This window comes from Ictidomys tridecemlineatus, chromosome 8, assembly GCF_052094955.1.
Source record: "Ictidomys tridecemlineatus isolate mIctTri1 chromosome 8, mIctTri1.hap1, whole genome shotgun sequence".
Taxonomy (NCBI): domain Eukaryota; kingdom Metazoa; phylum Chordata; class Mammalia; order Rodentia; family Sciuridae; genus Ictidomys; species Ictidomys tridecemlineatus.
Window position 1 is genome coordinate 91,518,295 of NC_135484.1, and position 15,293 is coordinate 91,533,587.

Below are 15,293 nucleotides of genomic sequence, written 5' to 3' on the forward strand. Positions count from 1 at the left end.
AATCCCAGCACTTCTTGACTTTTTTCTTGTACATTATCAGCACATATCCCAACTATCTTCCTCAGAAAAGAGATCTTAAACAATTTAACTTCATATCTCAAGAAGTCAGAAAAATAAGAATGAAGGCTAAAATTAGCAGAAAGAAGAAAAATTAAAAAAAAAATAGATTTTCACATAAAAAGTAGTGAAAAGAAAATAATAAGTAAAATCAAAGAAACTAAGTGGGCTTTTTGGGGGGTGGGAGAGATGTTAAACAAGACTAATGAACCATTAGACTAAGGAAAAGTGAGAAAAGAGTCTAAGAAATAGAAACAGAAATGAAAAAGGAGGCATTGAAACAGATATTACAGAAATAAATAGATAGAGACTACTATGAACATATACAGCAACAAACTGAGTAAAAGTTATACGATAATCTCAATGGCTACAGAAAGCCATTTAACAGAACTCAACTCTCTTCATGACAAAAATTCTCAAAAGCTAGGTATAGAAGTAATGTACCACAACACACTAAAAGTCATATATAAAACGTAATCACTAACATTCCTGTTTTTTTGTTTTGTTTTGTTTTGTTTTTTACTCATAGATAAAGACAACTGAGAGCTTTTCCTCAAATGTCAAACTAGAAAAAGATGACCAGTCTAACCAATTCTATTCAACATGATATTGGATGTTTTATGTGGAACAATTGGGCAAGAAAAAGAAATAAGGCATCCAACTCAGAAGGGAAGAAGTAAATCAACAAGTTTATTTTTTTGCACATGACATTATATATTAGAAATCCTAAAGACTCTCAAGAACTGTGTGAAGCAATGAACAAAAAAAATAAAAACATACAATGGGAGGATGCAAATTGAGCATGTGAAAATCAGCTATGTCAATATATTGTAACAAACTATTTGTAAAGGAAAATAAGAAAATTTCAATTAAATTAGCATGAAAAGAATAAAATATTTTGTGATAAACTAAACTATGGAAGTAAAAGACTTATACACTGAAAAGTACAAATCTTTGATTAAAAAAATCACAAATGAATGAAAGACATCTCATGTTCATGGACTGAAACAGTTAAGTGATTAATATGTTTTTAAAGTACTAAAGAGGAGGATAAACTTTCTCATTAAACTGATAAACATGGAGAATTTCTGGGAGTTGTCAGATAAAGTAATATTATTAATTGGTTGTCAAAAAATTGTCAGATTAAAAAAAATTGTAGGAGAATTTATCATTCCACTTTCAACAATGGAAAAAAAACTGAGATAAAAGATCATTAAGAAAATGACAGAGAAAAAAGAGAATATGTCATATGAAAGCAAGAGAACATATGTCATATGAAATCTAAAGCCATGCAAGAATTTATAATATTTTGATGAAAACCTTATAATTAACTAAAATATAAACTACTTTTTAATTTTAGGTCTTATTTACTTCTAGAATATTTTCATGTCTCACTCTATGTTGCAATATTAATGCAGAAGTAGTGTCCAAAAAGACTTAAGTATGCTGTTCATTTTAGTAGATGTTTGAATTTGCTAGGGATAATAAATTTCTGCTGTTTAAAACATGTAATTTGTGACTAGGAAATGCCTATATTTGTGTAAATTTCTTCTTCTTATAAGGGCAGGAGTTGAATTGGATTAGGGACCCCTAAAGTTTATTTTAATTTAATTGATGTTTAACTTCCCTATTTTCAGACACATTCACATTATAAGACACTGAGTGTTTGGGCCTGAACAGCAGATTAAGGGAGAAGCATAATTCTTTTCATAATCTAGGTATACAAAGAATGAAAAAGTGACACATAATTCCTGAAGAACTCAGGCTAGGTAAAGCTATGTAGTAAAAGGAAACAAACTCAATTTCAGTTCTTAAAACATTAATTTCCTCTCTCCTGGATTCCTGGAGAGATATATATGACAATGTTGGTCATAAGTATTTTTCTCATCAAAGATTAAGATCAAACACAATTATAGAATATGAATAAAATTATGACAAAAATGCTTCATGATCTAACTAATGGTATAAACATCTACAATTTAACATTAGAAATGTTTTCTATAAAAAAAAATAGACTTCCTATAATAGATTAATAACTATGAGACTCTGTTCAATGTTTTCCATGAGAAAAATAAATGCATTACATGTTGACTCAAAATACCTACCTAATCTAAAATAAAACTTAAATAAAATTAAATGGGAATTTATGGAACAAAATAATAGCATGTTAGATTGAAACATACTTAAAACATTACTGTCTAATCAACAAATTATTACAATTTGTAGTGGACCAAGAACTTATTTTTCTAGCTACTAGAAGTGGTGGAGGTAGATAACCCTCTGTAACCAATTCTCTTTAGGAATGGATTTGTCACAATAATCTCACATTCATTCCTTGAGGCAGCCTGAATCCAGTTGTGGGTCACACCCACTTTACCAGCCCTGCACTACTCTAAAGAATCATTTCCTTTTCAAAGCTCCCTACAGGATGAACCGAATTGTTTCCTGGGATGGTACCAGAATGGAAATTGGCCCTCTTCCCAATCACCTGTCCTTTTATTCCCTTTTACATCTGGTAATGCTAAAAGCACTCTCTAATAATTCTGCAGGCTAATATCTGATTCAGTTTTGTATACAGTTACAAAGTTATTACTTTTGTTGATGTTTAAAAGATTTTATTAAATGTCTATATGTGATTCTGGTATTTTACTTTTCCTATACACACATTCATTTTTTCAGTGTCATTTTGTTATTAGGTCATAATAATATATTATCTCATATAATCATAGAACCAAATTGTATTGAGGCACACATATATATCAATAGTTTTTTGAGTATTAATAATAACAATTTATACAAAGAAGTGTTTCTTTTTTTCTTTCTTTCTTTCTTTCTTTTTTTTTTTTTTTTTTTGGTAGTATTGTGTCTTGAATCAAAAGTCTCATCTGTATGTATTAGTTCAGGCTCTGGGATCCACTCTCTACCCTCTAGTAAGAGTTAGCAACTGGATTGGTCTAAACAATACCAAAGCTAAATTTGGAAGAAAATTCAAGTATCTGAATATACCATTTATTAAGCAAGAAATAATGAAAATACATGAATTTAGCAATTACTTAATCAAAAGGAGAACAGTAAAATACTTGAGAATACAAAAGGATAGAATTTATAATGACAAATTTATAATGATGAATAAAAATTTTATAAATCATAAGAGTAAAGTTAAAAAATTAAATCTATATATTTAATTTTTTGAAATATGTTAGGCAAAAGGTAAAATAAATTCACTGGAAAACTATTATGTCAGATAAAAGAAAGAAAAATACTATAGAAAGCAATATGAAAACTACAAAAGAAAAAATCTACAAATTGATAGATCACAAAAAAATATCCCCAGATCATGTTCCCAAAATTCATTAAGTGAATACTTTATACTGTGCGGATCTGACATGCTTTCTTTTCTAAGGAGCAATTCACTCTGTGTCCTTGCCTGGTTTGTGTCAACAGAATATGTCACATTCTTCAGTAAATTACCTGTTATCTGCAGGAGAAATGCAGGCATGAAATAATGTTGATAAAAAGGAACACAGGTTACTCTGAAGGGAGAGACATTTGTGACCCTTTTTCACAGACCAGATTCTGGAAGTTGGGCAGATATTAATAATTCCTCGTAACCAGAAAATCTGTAAGAATTTATGGTTAAGAATCCAAATTAGAATCAGTCCTCATGGGTCAAAATGACCTAGAGCTATCATGGCAGTGGGGACTTGGAAGTCTGATGTCATCCTGCTATTAGTCAAAAATCAAGAGGTAGACCCACACAAAACTCTATGGAAACTTCCCTGGAGCCCCTGATAAAACTGGAGTGCTGGAGAGGCATATGTTCCCTCTTCTTTTTGAGAGGACAGACACTTTCTGTCCCTTGAGAGTGTCCCTATTTCCTCTTTCCTTTTTCCTATCCCTTCAATAGACTAATGCCCCTTACTTGGAGCAACATATCTGAAATCTTTCTGACTTGATCACAAGAAGGAGGATTTGAAGAAGGGCCTTCATTCTGCTGAGTTTCCTGTAAGGCTACAGCCCTGTAATTAAATCACAATGAATCACATGAGAGCAGAGGAAATATGGTGGAAAATGGGTTCTTTTAAAATGACAGATGACTTGAGAGTGATATAAGTTGATTTTTGACTAATATAAGTATTCCTGATTAAAGACAAATATAAATAAAAAAGTTTTAGATACTCTGGGATTAACATAACAAAACCACATATTTTATATGTATAAGGGTGACTTATTTAAAAATATTCATTCTACTAATATAGAAGTATTTAATCATAGATACCTTGTTGGAAAATAAGTGGATTCCACATAAAGGGTCAGATATATATGGTTTTATATTGAATTGAAAAGAATTTTAAAATTCTTTAAATAACAAAGGAAAAAGAGAATAAATTGAGCTTGAAAAATCTCACAAAAATATAAAATAGGAAGAAGAAAGAATCACAAAGTAAATAACAAATGTAAAATAGTATAAAACAGAGTGAAACCAGATATAACTGTACGCAATAATGTGTATATTTTATTTTTCCATAAAATAACAGATAATATGCATGTGGCCATCTCTTTGCTGAGTAAGAGAAATATGTTTTTAAATGAAATAAACGAAAGTTGAAAATAATGTGCCAAGAGAGGGTGATAACATTAATATTGAGGTAAGGTTGGATTTAAAATGAAGACCTCAAGTAGATAAAGTGGGACATTATATTCTGATAAGAAAAAACATAAGAAGAATATATAATAATGGCAAATCTGTATATTCCAAAAAACTCTGAAATGAATATTTAAGTTTATAAATGTAACAATAAGTTATTTTTTAAAAAATTAAAAAATGTAAATATCTTCCATATAAGTGAAATATTCTGATTAATAAATAAGTATAAGGAACATTTTTGGTTAGTTAATATATTTATTTCAGTATTTATACAAACACATGTGTATGTATGTTTAATCATGTACCCCTCAAACGGAGAATGCATAGTTTTACATTCAGATAATAATTGCAATTTGAAAACTAAGAAACATACTGCTATGTAACCCTTATAGCAAAGCAAACATAACCTAAAACTCATGGGATAAACTGTAAGTGGTCACCAGAAAACTTTGCAGCCTAAAATATCTCCATCATTTTAGGATACAAGAAAATAAGTTTCTATACTTATTTTGAAAAATTGTAAAAAATGGAGAAACATCTGTATCAGAAAATAAATAAGGTAAAATTTGAATTGATAAATAGAACTTCACAAATGGTAGAAAGGATACAATAATCCAAATATGTTTCCTTTAAATGTTATACAATTTAGACAAACTCACAGAAAACCAGATTAAGAATAAAGGAAAGAAATATAAGACTGGACAAAGTGTAATAATATGTAATTAGACTAATGGATAGAAAAATAAACAAATAATAACACTGCCTGGGGGGAAATTTGCCTAAAAAAATAATTTCTTAGCAAAATATCAGAATTTATTCACAAAGAAAAAATTAAAATAATTGTTTCATTGTTTGAAAGTATCATTGTAAGGATTAATTTAAGAGAATGTAAAAAATGCATTTTTCATTTTGTCTGGGGCTTAGAGAACAATTAGTATAGATTTTATATTGGAGAGGAATGAGAAAAAATAATGAGCATATTTCCATTATTTATTCATATCCTGCTAACATTTCTTATTTTCCTTCTTATAATTCTCTAGAAATAATATTATTCCTAAATGCAAAATAATTAATATTAATTTGACCATTATTATTTTTATTTATGGTTTTTTTTTTCTTAGTAATTTTCTGTCTCATGAGAGGATCTTGCTGTTTTGCCTTGAAAATGTGTTCTTCCTATTGATAATCCAAAAATTGCTTATAGAAAGCTTTATATTGCAAATAAATTTCAGAAAGTACTTCATTCTCAAGTTGTAATTTATGTTGTATGTTTAACTCAACAATATAAAACTTATGTTGTATATTTAAATAGATATGATCATATCTACTTAAGAATAGTTCATATGGATATTAGCATAGAGTAGTCAAAAATTTCTTCCTATAACATTTGAGATAATTAGGTTGGGAACAATAATAAAATATGAACTATAACAATAATAAAAGATGAACTTGAATTTAAAATTATTATAATTTTAAGAAATAAAGATATAGAATTATGGAAAATATTAAAAGCAATACAATCCCAAATAAAGACATTTGTTAAATGTAATATGTGAATCTGGTTTTATATTATTTTGTGCAATACATGCAAATTGTTTATAAATTACTAATTGTTTATAAATTACTAATTTTGTTGTTTATAAATTACTAATTTTCTCCTGATACTGGTTAAGAAATCAGAGGTGGTTTCCTATAAAGAATAATTCCCACTGGTTAAATTTAGAAAATATGTGAATAGCAAGCAATGATGAATATCTCAGGATCAAACTGTGCATTATTGAGTACCAAGTATTTTACCAAGGGTACACAGCTTACTGGTAGTTGTAACTCACTTGTTAAATTTTAGTTTCCAGCAACTTGAATACATTGCCATGTTATATAGTCTATGAAATCTTCTTTTAAGCATTGTTCAATACATTATTGTCACTTATATTACTTAGGCATTTATTTCCTTCACATTATTTTTTTATGTTTTTGCAGTCTTTGATACATGAATTAAAATATAGCAGTGCAATATGCACTGTAACCAACTCTTACTTAATGACTTTCAGACACAAGTGTCTAAAGGTACAGACTTTTAATAAACCACTTCATCCAATGAATTTATTAAGATTCAATATGTAATTTCATGAACCAGTTTACAGAAAAATACAAAGAATTTACATGTAATTTCTCACACAATAGTAGCATAAAAATAAAAATAGCATTTATTAAAACTGCAAAATGAAAACTAATATACCTTCTTCAACTTTTTTGTTTCAGTTTCAGAAACTACAAGGGTCTAAAACTATCAAATTAGGATTGGCAATATAACACTAGATATTCAGTGAGTACAATGTATGGAAATTTATTTTATAGAGTATTATTTTTTGCCACCTATGTAATCATATAGGAGATAGTTCAAAGTACTAAGGTAAAGAATAGTGTGCATACACACTTCTGTGTGTTTGCGTGTGTTTCAAAAGGTGAATAAACTAAGGGTTAAAGGAATTTTGTCCTTTTGTGATTATAAGTAGATGTACTTCAATTAATTACTTGCATTTTTTGGGCAAATTAAAATCATGTACTGTTTAATCTTAAATAAATGAATTATGAACATGGTGACAGGAAAAAGTAAGAGTGATACAAAAATTTTGCTTTATATTTCTGTACTGTTTCTAATGAAGAATCCTTTAAATGCTTTGGGTTACTTGAATTAAAAGCCAAGATGAAAGATATTTAAAAATGATTGTTTAACTATTTCTAATAAGTTTATACATATCTCTGCTCAAATATTTTCTACCCAGTTGTAATGTAACTATGTTTCTCAAATTTTCTGATTTTATGAATAAAGAAATAATACTCAAATGAATCGCCTAATTCACTTTCTAATATGGTTGCTATCTTACTTCTCTTTACTTGAGATCAAGATTTTTCACAGCAAAGATCACAAACTTGTGTCTCTCAGAACACAATCTAAAAATTGGTTGATACATACATAACTCAGATATTTAGCCTATATGTAAAATTGGAGGCAATGTTAGGAAAAAGCTGACATGGCTCTTTTCTTGAAAATCTGAAGCTCTGAAATGTTTAATTCATATTCCTAACAAGATAAAAATGGAGCAGTATTGAGGGGCATATGCTCTCCTTCAGATAGATCTTAAGCTTTTCGACATTATTCAAAAATCACTTGACTTAGAAAGTTTTAGTCATTTATATGAGATGGGTGATGTGGACATTTCAATCTATTAACCCCACTTTAACCCAATATGGAGGAACTCACTATTGAACACTATTAGAAAAAGATAGGTGAATTTTCTTCCTAATTATTGTTTGGTTTCGAATTACTTTGCTGATCCTTTACCAACTGCTAGTTTCAGACAAATTCTGTGCCAAACATTAGCAATAGGGCAAAAGATGAATGAAGCATATTCTCAGGCCTGAAGGAGTATGCTGTGTAGTAGTAAAGACAGATAGCATAAAAGGAAATAGTATTAGATGAATCCACAGGATGCGATTGAAGCACAGCAACTCTCTAGTGAAGTTGACAGAGGAAACTATGGGAGACATTGTTTTGTAGGATAGTGAATCCAACTTGAGAAAATGAAATGAATAATCTTTTTTTTACATCTCGGTCTGAGTTTTTCATCATCTTTTTTTAATTCCCTGGTGCTAAAAATGTTTATATGCAAATTGCAATAGTAGGTTTTAATTCTGTACAGTTAATATTTTTTTTTCATTTGAATAAAATAATTTGGACTAGTTTCTTGTTATGTGGAATATTATTGAATCATGATAAATTTGTATCGCCAGAAACAGAAATCCCTGTAAGCATATAGCACATTATAGGTATCCCAGAAATTTCCCTTTGTTCTCTTTATGTATGAATGCCCTACATACACCCAAAGATGACCACTGCTTTGAAGTTCTTTTCAATATATTACATTTGTTTATTCTAGAATTTCAGATTAATTTAATAGTATGCTATACTTCATGCCACATGGTATTCCACTGTATGAGTATGTCAAAGTATTTAATCTATTCTACTATTAATGAACTCTTAAATAAATTTTGGGTATATTATCAAAAAGTAACCATTAAACAAAAAGTTTGTTTTGGCAAACATGTTTTTCCCTTCTTGAATAATTATGTAGGAATAGAATTTCTTTTTGGATGTATGTTTAATTTTATAAGAAGATCACACAATTGTCAAAAGTGATGGCTGAAATGGCTTTATTTGCTTTAGTCACAAAAGGTAGATTCAAAATTCAAAATTCAAAATCAACATGTTTTGTTTTTAAAGTGTTTTGACACTTAAAATGACCTATTATCTTCTAGCCCCACAATTTTGGAAAGGAAGTCACGAAATGTACCCTAAATCTTGGCAACATTTTGAAATAGTCAACATATTTTATGCTTGATCTAGAATGTGGAATATCTTGAGCCAAGCTTGAGCTCCCTCAAAGTACCCTTTATTCAACTTTTAAATTTCAATAAATTATAGGATAACTAGAAGATGGAAAATATCACATGGTGAGTCTATTAACGTATCATCCAATTTTCCCAGTGATTACATCCACATATAATAATATAACAAAATCAGGAAATTCATATTAGAACAATATGTATATATAGCTTTTTACTGTTTATCATGCATAGATTACTGTAACCACCCACAGAATCGAGTACAAAACTATTCTGTCTCTATGAAGATCTACTGAAATATTTTACTTCTTTGAATGAAGTACAGAAGTCTTAATTTCTTTAAAGTCACTCTATGTCCCCTACTCATAATGTCTCAAATATTTGCTCTATGTACACTGAGATTCCATTAGATAATTTTATACCTCTTTCTTCAAACATAATTAAGAAACTAAAGAGAAAATACATTTTTCTTTCTATTGTTTTGTCTTCTTGATGTTTTGAGATTCCATCTTTTATCATTTTCTTTCTGTTTCAAGAATTTTCAAAATATTATAAAGGAAATTTGCTGATTGAAATTTAACTTAATTTTGTTCAGTGCAAAATATCTTCATTTATTCTCTATTCTGAAACATGGATGCTGTAACTTCAATGTGCCCTTTTAAAATTCATGTTTAGGAAACAGTCTCCAGTTTTATATTCATATTATTTTAAAATAGGGCCTTTGGAATATTCTTAAAATTAGGTGAGGTCTCACAGGTAGGATACACACAGGATGACTTTGTAAGGAAAGGAAGAGATACCCATGCTAGCACACTTGCTCTGTTTTACTACACGATGTCTCCACCATGTTATGAGGTAGCAAAAAACCCTCACCAGCTGCTGATCAGATGGCAATCCCTACCTTAGACTTCCCAGTTTTCAGAACTAAGGTCAAATAAATTCATATTCTGTACAAATGACCTGGCATTAGGTCATATATAAGCAAAGAATAACCAAATAAGACAATGGATTGCGGATTGCTAAACACAGGATTTGGGGTTAATAGGTGTTTTGTGTAACTACTTGTACCACTTCATTTTGGAGTCCAAAAACTTCTGATTATAAAGTTGCTGTAAATTAATTTGTTTAACCCATATAGGTTAGGTGGTTTTTGCTCATTATTTTTAAAAACATTTTCTTTTAGTTTACTAAAGCTTGTCTGTGATGTATTTTGGCATAGATTTATTTAGAATTATCAAATAGGGTACATACTCAGCCTCTTAAACCTGTAAGTTCATCTTTTGAAAACTTAAGAAATTCTCTGTCATTTTTTTTCTTCAAATACTTTTCTGATTCCACCCTCTTTTTCCTTTCCTCTGGGACTCTGATGGCAAAGAAGCTATGCTCCCATAGGTTCCAGAGGTTATAGTAATTATAGTCCCTATAGTTATAGTTCCATAGGGTCCTAAGGTTCAATTCATAATTTTTTCAGTATATTTTTTCTCTACTATTTAGCTTGGGCAATTTCTATTATTTTATTTCCAAATTCACTGATTCTTTTTTTTATAACTTTCATTCTCCTATTAAGCCCACTCATTTAGTTTTAAATAATTATTATATTTAAAATTCTGAAATTAAAATTTTTCTAAATATCTTTTTTTTATGAGACTTTCATTTGTTTTCAACATGTTCCTAGTGGTTTATTGAATCATTTGATGACAATTTTAAAATTGTTTTCTGTTCATTTCAATATCTTCATCATCTTGCTATTGATATTTAACATTGTATTTACAACGATTTTCAATTATATCCTAGAGATTCAGGGTTATGAAACTTTGGATATTTTTAAAATCTTCTCTTTCAGCTGGCATCCTCTGGAACTTTACTGGTTAGGAAAGTGACTTGGCCTCACCACTCACAGGAGGAAGTGAAGATCTAGAATGCTTTTATAGCATCCTTTGACATTTCCTGGTACATGTAGAAATGGGAGAGTAGGCTTTCCAGTAAGCCTCTGATGATATTTCTAGAGCTAAGAGTTAAGAGCAGTGCCTAATTTTCACCTGGACTAGGTGCAAATCTAGTTTTTTACTTAATATTTAATGACCAGGAAGGGAGTGGGTCTGCATCTTTTTCCATAAGGTTTAGCTACAGTAGATCAGTTATTTTCTGTCTTGATAGGTTACTGTTTTCCTGGTATTTGGCTAAAGACAGATGGCTTCTTTTATGCTGTTTTGCCTGCTGTTGTTGGTGTTTTAAGATGGATAACTTCTCTAGCACCTTTACCTAGGGTACATATAAGGCAGAAAAAAATCCCACATAACTCACCAATTAATTGATCCTGAGACCCCAAAGCTCTTACCTGGTATTGCTTCTCTCTACTTTCTAGTTTTCTTGTTTTTTTTTTTTTTTAATAAAAAATGCCTAGGGTTTTAGACTGTACTTAGCAAGTGTATTTGGGAGGAATGCATTTATTCTTTCAGTTTAAAATCAATTATATCCTTTTAAAATATTTTAATACTTTAAAAAATATTATATATCAATCATAAGGTTTTTATAAACATCTTATTTTATCTTCAGGATTACATTTTTAGGAAATGCAAGTCTTCCCAAAAAAGCTGTAGATATATGGAGATTGTGATATTTAATGATGAAGTTATAAATACCATTCAACTAATTTGAAATTATGTTGACTAATTTGAAATTATGCTTTAATATTTTAACTTGAATTTCTATTACTATTAGTAAAAACAGATATATTCCCTAATTTAAGGGATTTTTTTTCCCTCATTCTACCAACAATTCTTCCCATTCTTTCCACCTTCTTATATCAATCTACCATTATCACTCACCTGAGCCAATTTGGTAGCTTCCTATTTCCTTTAGTTTTTTCTTGTCTTCAGTTTGTTGGTTTGTGTTTTGTTTTGTACACTGAAGACAGGTTTTTCCAAAACACAAATCTGATATTTTCATGGAATCTCCACTCCATCCCTGGCTTAAATGCACCAATGTCTTTCTATTGCCTTAATATTAACTGGTAAGTCTTAACACAGTCTCCAGTATGGACATTTTAACATTTTGGTCTTACTGATTGAATTTGTTTTCCCTACCTATTCTTCAACTCTGTGCCTTATTGATTTACTATAATGCATTATAAATGAATCTTTACTTTCTTAGATAAATTAATTGTAATAAATTTTATTATTATAGCATCTCTTGGAACTAGATATGTTTTTTGTTTTGACTATATTTTTTCTACTTACATATTTAGGGGATCATTTGCTTAACATTTATCTTCTCACTTGGACTATTAATTCTCTAAACAAAGATATCAGAAAACTTTTTTGGTCTTTTTCACCAATGTTTTCTGAATTATACACAATTCATAACATATACCTGTAACTTTGAAAATTTTATTGAATTAATTATGAATGAAATATTTATGGCATATACCCATTACTTTGAAAGTTTATTAAATTAATTAAGAATGAAATAATTTATAATTTTGTAATTTTTGTCTAGTAACACACTGAGGATTGTGTAGTCTTTGATACATGTGTGTCTATGTAGAGTGCATATTACTCATCATATATGTTAGAAAATTATTTTTCTATTTGCCTTCAATTATGTTTGCCATGTTTTCTTTATAGTAAAGTGATTCATCACCTGATATCTTGTTTATGTATCATAAATATTAAATGCTTACGTATTTTGTGTTTGATGTATCAGAAGAGTAGATTTTACTAGTTTTTTCAAAGTAGTTCAAATATTTCTATTAGAAATAGTTAGAAATAAGTAATTACAATATAGAATGAAATACTTTGCTATAAAATAGCATTTTTACAATGCTCATTTTTAAACGGAGAAAGAGTGAAAGTTTTCATTTTGTCTGTGCCATGATAATGATTTACTTCAGTTAAAAATGGTACCTACACTTACTTAACTCTGCTTCAAAATTTCTAATTTCAAGGATGTTCATTCTGACTTAATTATATTTCAAAAAAACCTGTATATTGCCTAATATTTTATATGTGTCTATACACATTTACCTATGGCTAACATTTTATTCATAAAGAATATATTAATGGTCAAAAACTTCTAGTAACAAAGGTACATAATCTTCATTGTATAATACCTTTCACTTATTAGTTAAGGTGAAGGCCATAAGGGCGGGTACTTTGATTTTTATTTATGTCTTCTAATTTTGATTATTCATGAATCATTTAGAATACCTATATATATATATATATATATATATATTTCTGACATGAAAGTGAATTTGTCTATGAAATTTACACATAAATATTCAAAATACATTTGCTAAGGACCATATATTATGAAATTTTAAAAACAAGGTTTTCTTTTTTATTTTTTTTTTTGGTGGGGAGGGTATTAAGGATTGAACCTAGGGGCACTTGACCACTGAGCCACATCTCCAGCCCTATTTTGTATTCTATGCAGAGACAGGGTCTCAATGAGTTGCTTAGCACCTCACTGTTGCTGAGGCTGGCTTTGAACTTGCAATCCTCCTGCCTTAGCCTCCCAAGTTGCTAGGATTACAGGCATGTGACACCATGACCAGCTAAAAACAAGTTTTTGAAGATGTGTTTCTGGTCCACAATATCCAAGTAGTTAAACCAATTTGTTGTAACTGAGAAATATAGAAAAAATTGCATTTATGGATTTGTTTTCCAGCAAGCATCTCAGAGAGCTCTGTATAATAAAATAAAATCACAGTTAATATTTAGTATTAAAATACCTGATCAAACAAAATCACAAATAACAATTTATGCCATCATGCCAAATTAAACAGACGGTTTCTAATTCTAAATTAAGAAAAAAATGGGATTTGTCATTTTAATGTTAACTGAAATGCCATCTGATAAGGCTATACAATTTATAAGCGAATTAAAAATAAATGCCTGTATGTGTACCTAAGACTTATTTAGTAAACAATTCTATATCCATAATCATAAAACTATAATGGTATAGTATTTAAGCCACAGTTCTCCTATATCAATTTCAAACATGTCTTAGGCAAACAAGATTGATATATTGATAAATTAGTAAAAGGCAGAATGAAAACAACTGATTCTTTTATATTTGCATTGAAAAAAAGAAACAATTTTTAAAAATGTATTTGTCTTTTGAAAAGTTAACTTTTTAGTTGAGGAAAACTTAGGGAAAATATAGGATTAAATGTTTTAAGATTAAAAAAGAATGCCACCTGATTTTTTTTTAGCTCATCTAACAATTATATTCCAAATACTAAAACATCTCAAGCATTTTGCTTATAGTTGAAATGATAGATTTCTTTCTATTATTTCCTATTATAATTTCCTATAATTCCTCTATTATTTCCAAATCCATTTTCCAAAATATAAGGTAACAGATATATATAAATTCAAATTACTATGTGACTACATAAACCTTTCAACTTTTGTAGAACAGAAAAATTTCCAAACTAAAGTATCTCTAACCTGGAAAACAGAGATGCCAGTTTCTAGACTCACAAATCTCATATCACTAATATGATCATAAATTTCTCCAAAATTTTTTCATTTTTCTCAACTCTGTTATTGTCATGATGTCCGAAGAGCTGTTCTTTAATTCTTTATAATATCTGTCTAAATTCAGTCTAAATTGCCCTTGCCATGCTGGGTTGTGGCTTAATGGTAGAGTGCTTGTCTAGTGTGTTCGAGTCACTGGGTTCGATTCTCAGTATTACATATAAATAAGTAAATAAAATAAAGTTCCATGAGCAACTAATAATTTTTTTAATTGAAAATAAATAAATTGCCCTTCCCAATACATAACTCAATAATGATATTAAATTGATTCTTTCCCTTCCTTTCTTACTTTGAATATTTATTACTTATCACAAAGTACTATATCAGTTCCAAATAATATTATGTACCCTCCCCCTCCCACTTAGCTATGTAAAAAAATGGTATGTTAGTAAGAATGACTATATTATAATTTCACTATATATATGCATATCTGAACATCATGTTGTAAAACTGAAATGTATATATTTAAATAAAAAATAATTTTTATTTCTCTTTTATATACTGAAGGACAAACTTATTCTTCTCCATGTATTTTATTCTTTTCAATTAAAATTACTTTTAGTTTAAACAACTTTTTACCAGGTATGATAAACCATTTTTGATGGTACATTTTAAAACTCAGGTACTTTCAAATA

At 29.0% G+C, this 15,293-nt stretch overlaps 1 protein-coding gene across 5 annotated transcripts in view; it reads left to right on the forward strand.

Moving 5' to 3' along the window:
- Positions 1-7,552, forward strand: part of LOC101975864 (protein eyes shut homolog) — a 481,285-nt gene extending 473,733 nt beyond the window's left edge. For all 5 annotated transcript variants that reach the window (XM_078019824.1, XM_078019822.1, XM_078019821.1 and 2 more), the window contains one exon: positions 587-7,552. In XM_078019824.1, coding sequence (XP_077875950.1) covers positions 587-600 — 14 coding nt within the window. In that variant the 3' untranslated portion in view covers positions 601-7,552. The remainder of the gene's footprint in view (positions 1-586) is intronic.
- The last annotated feature ends 7,741 nt before the right edge of the window (positions 7,553-15,293 follow it).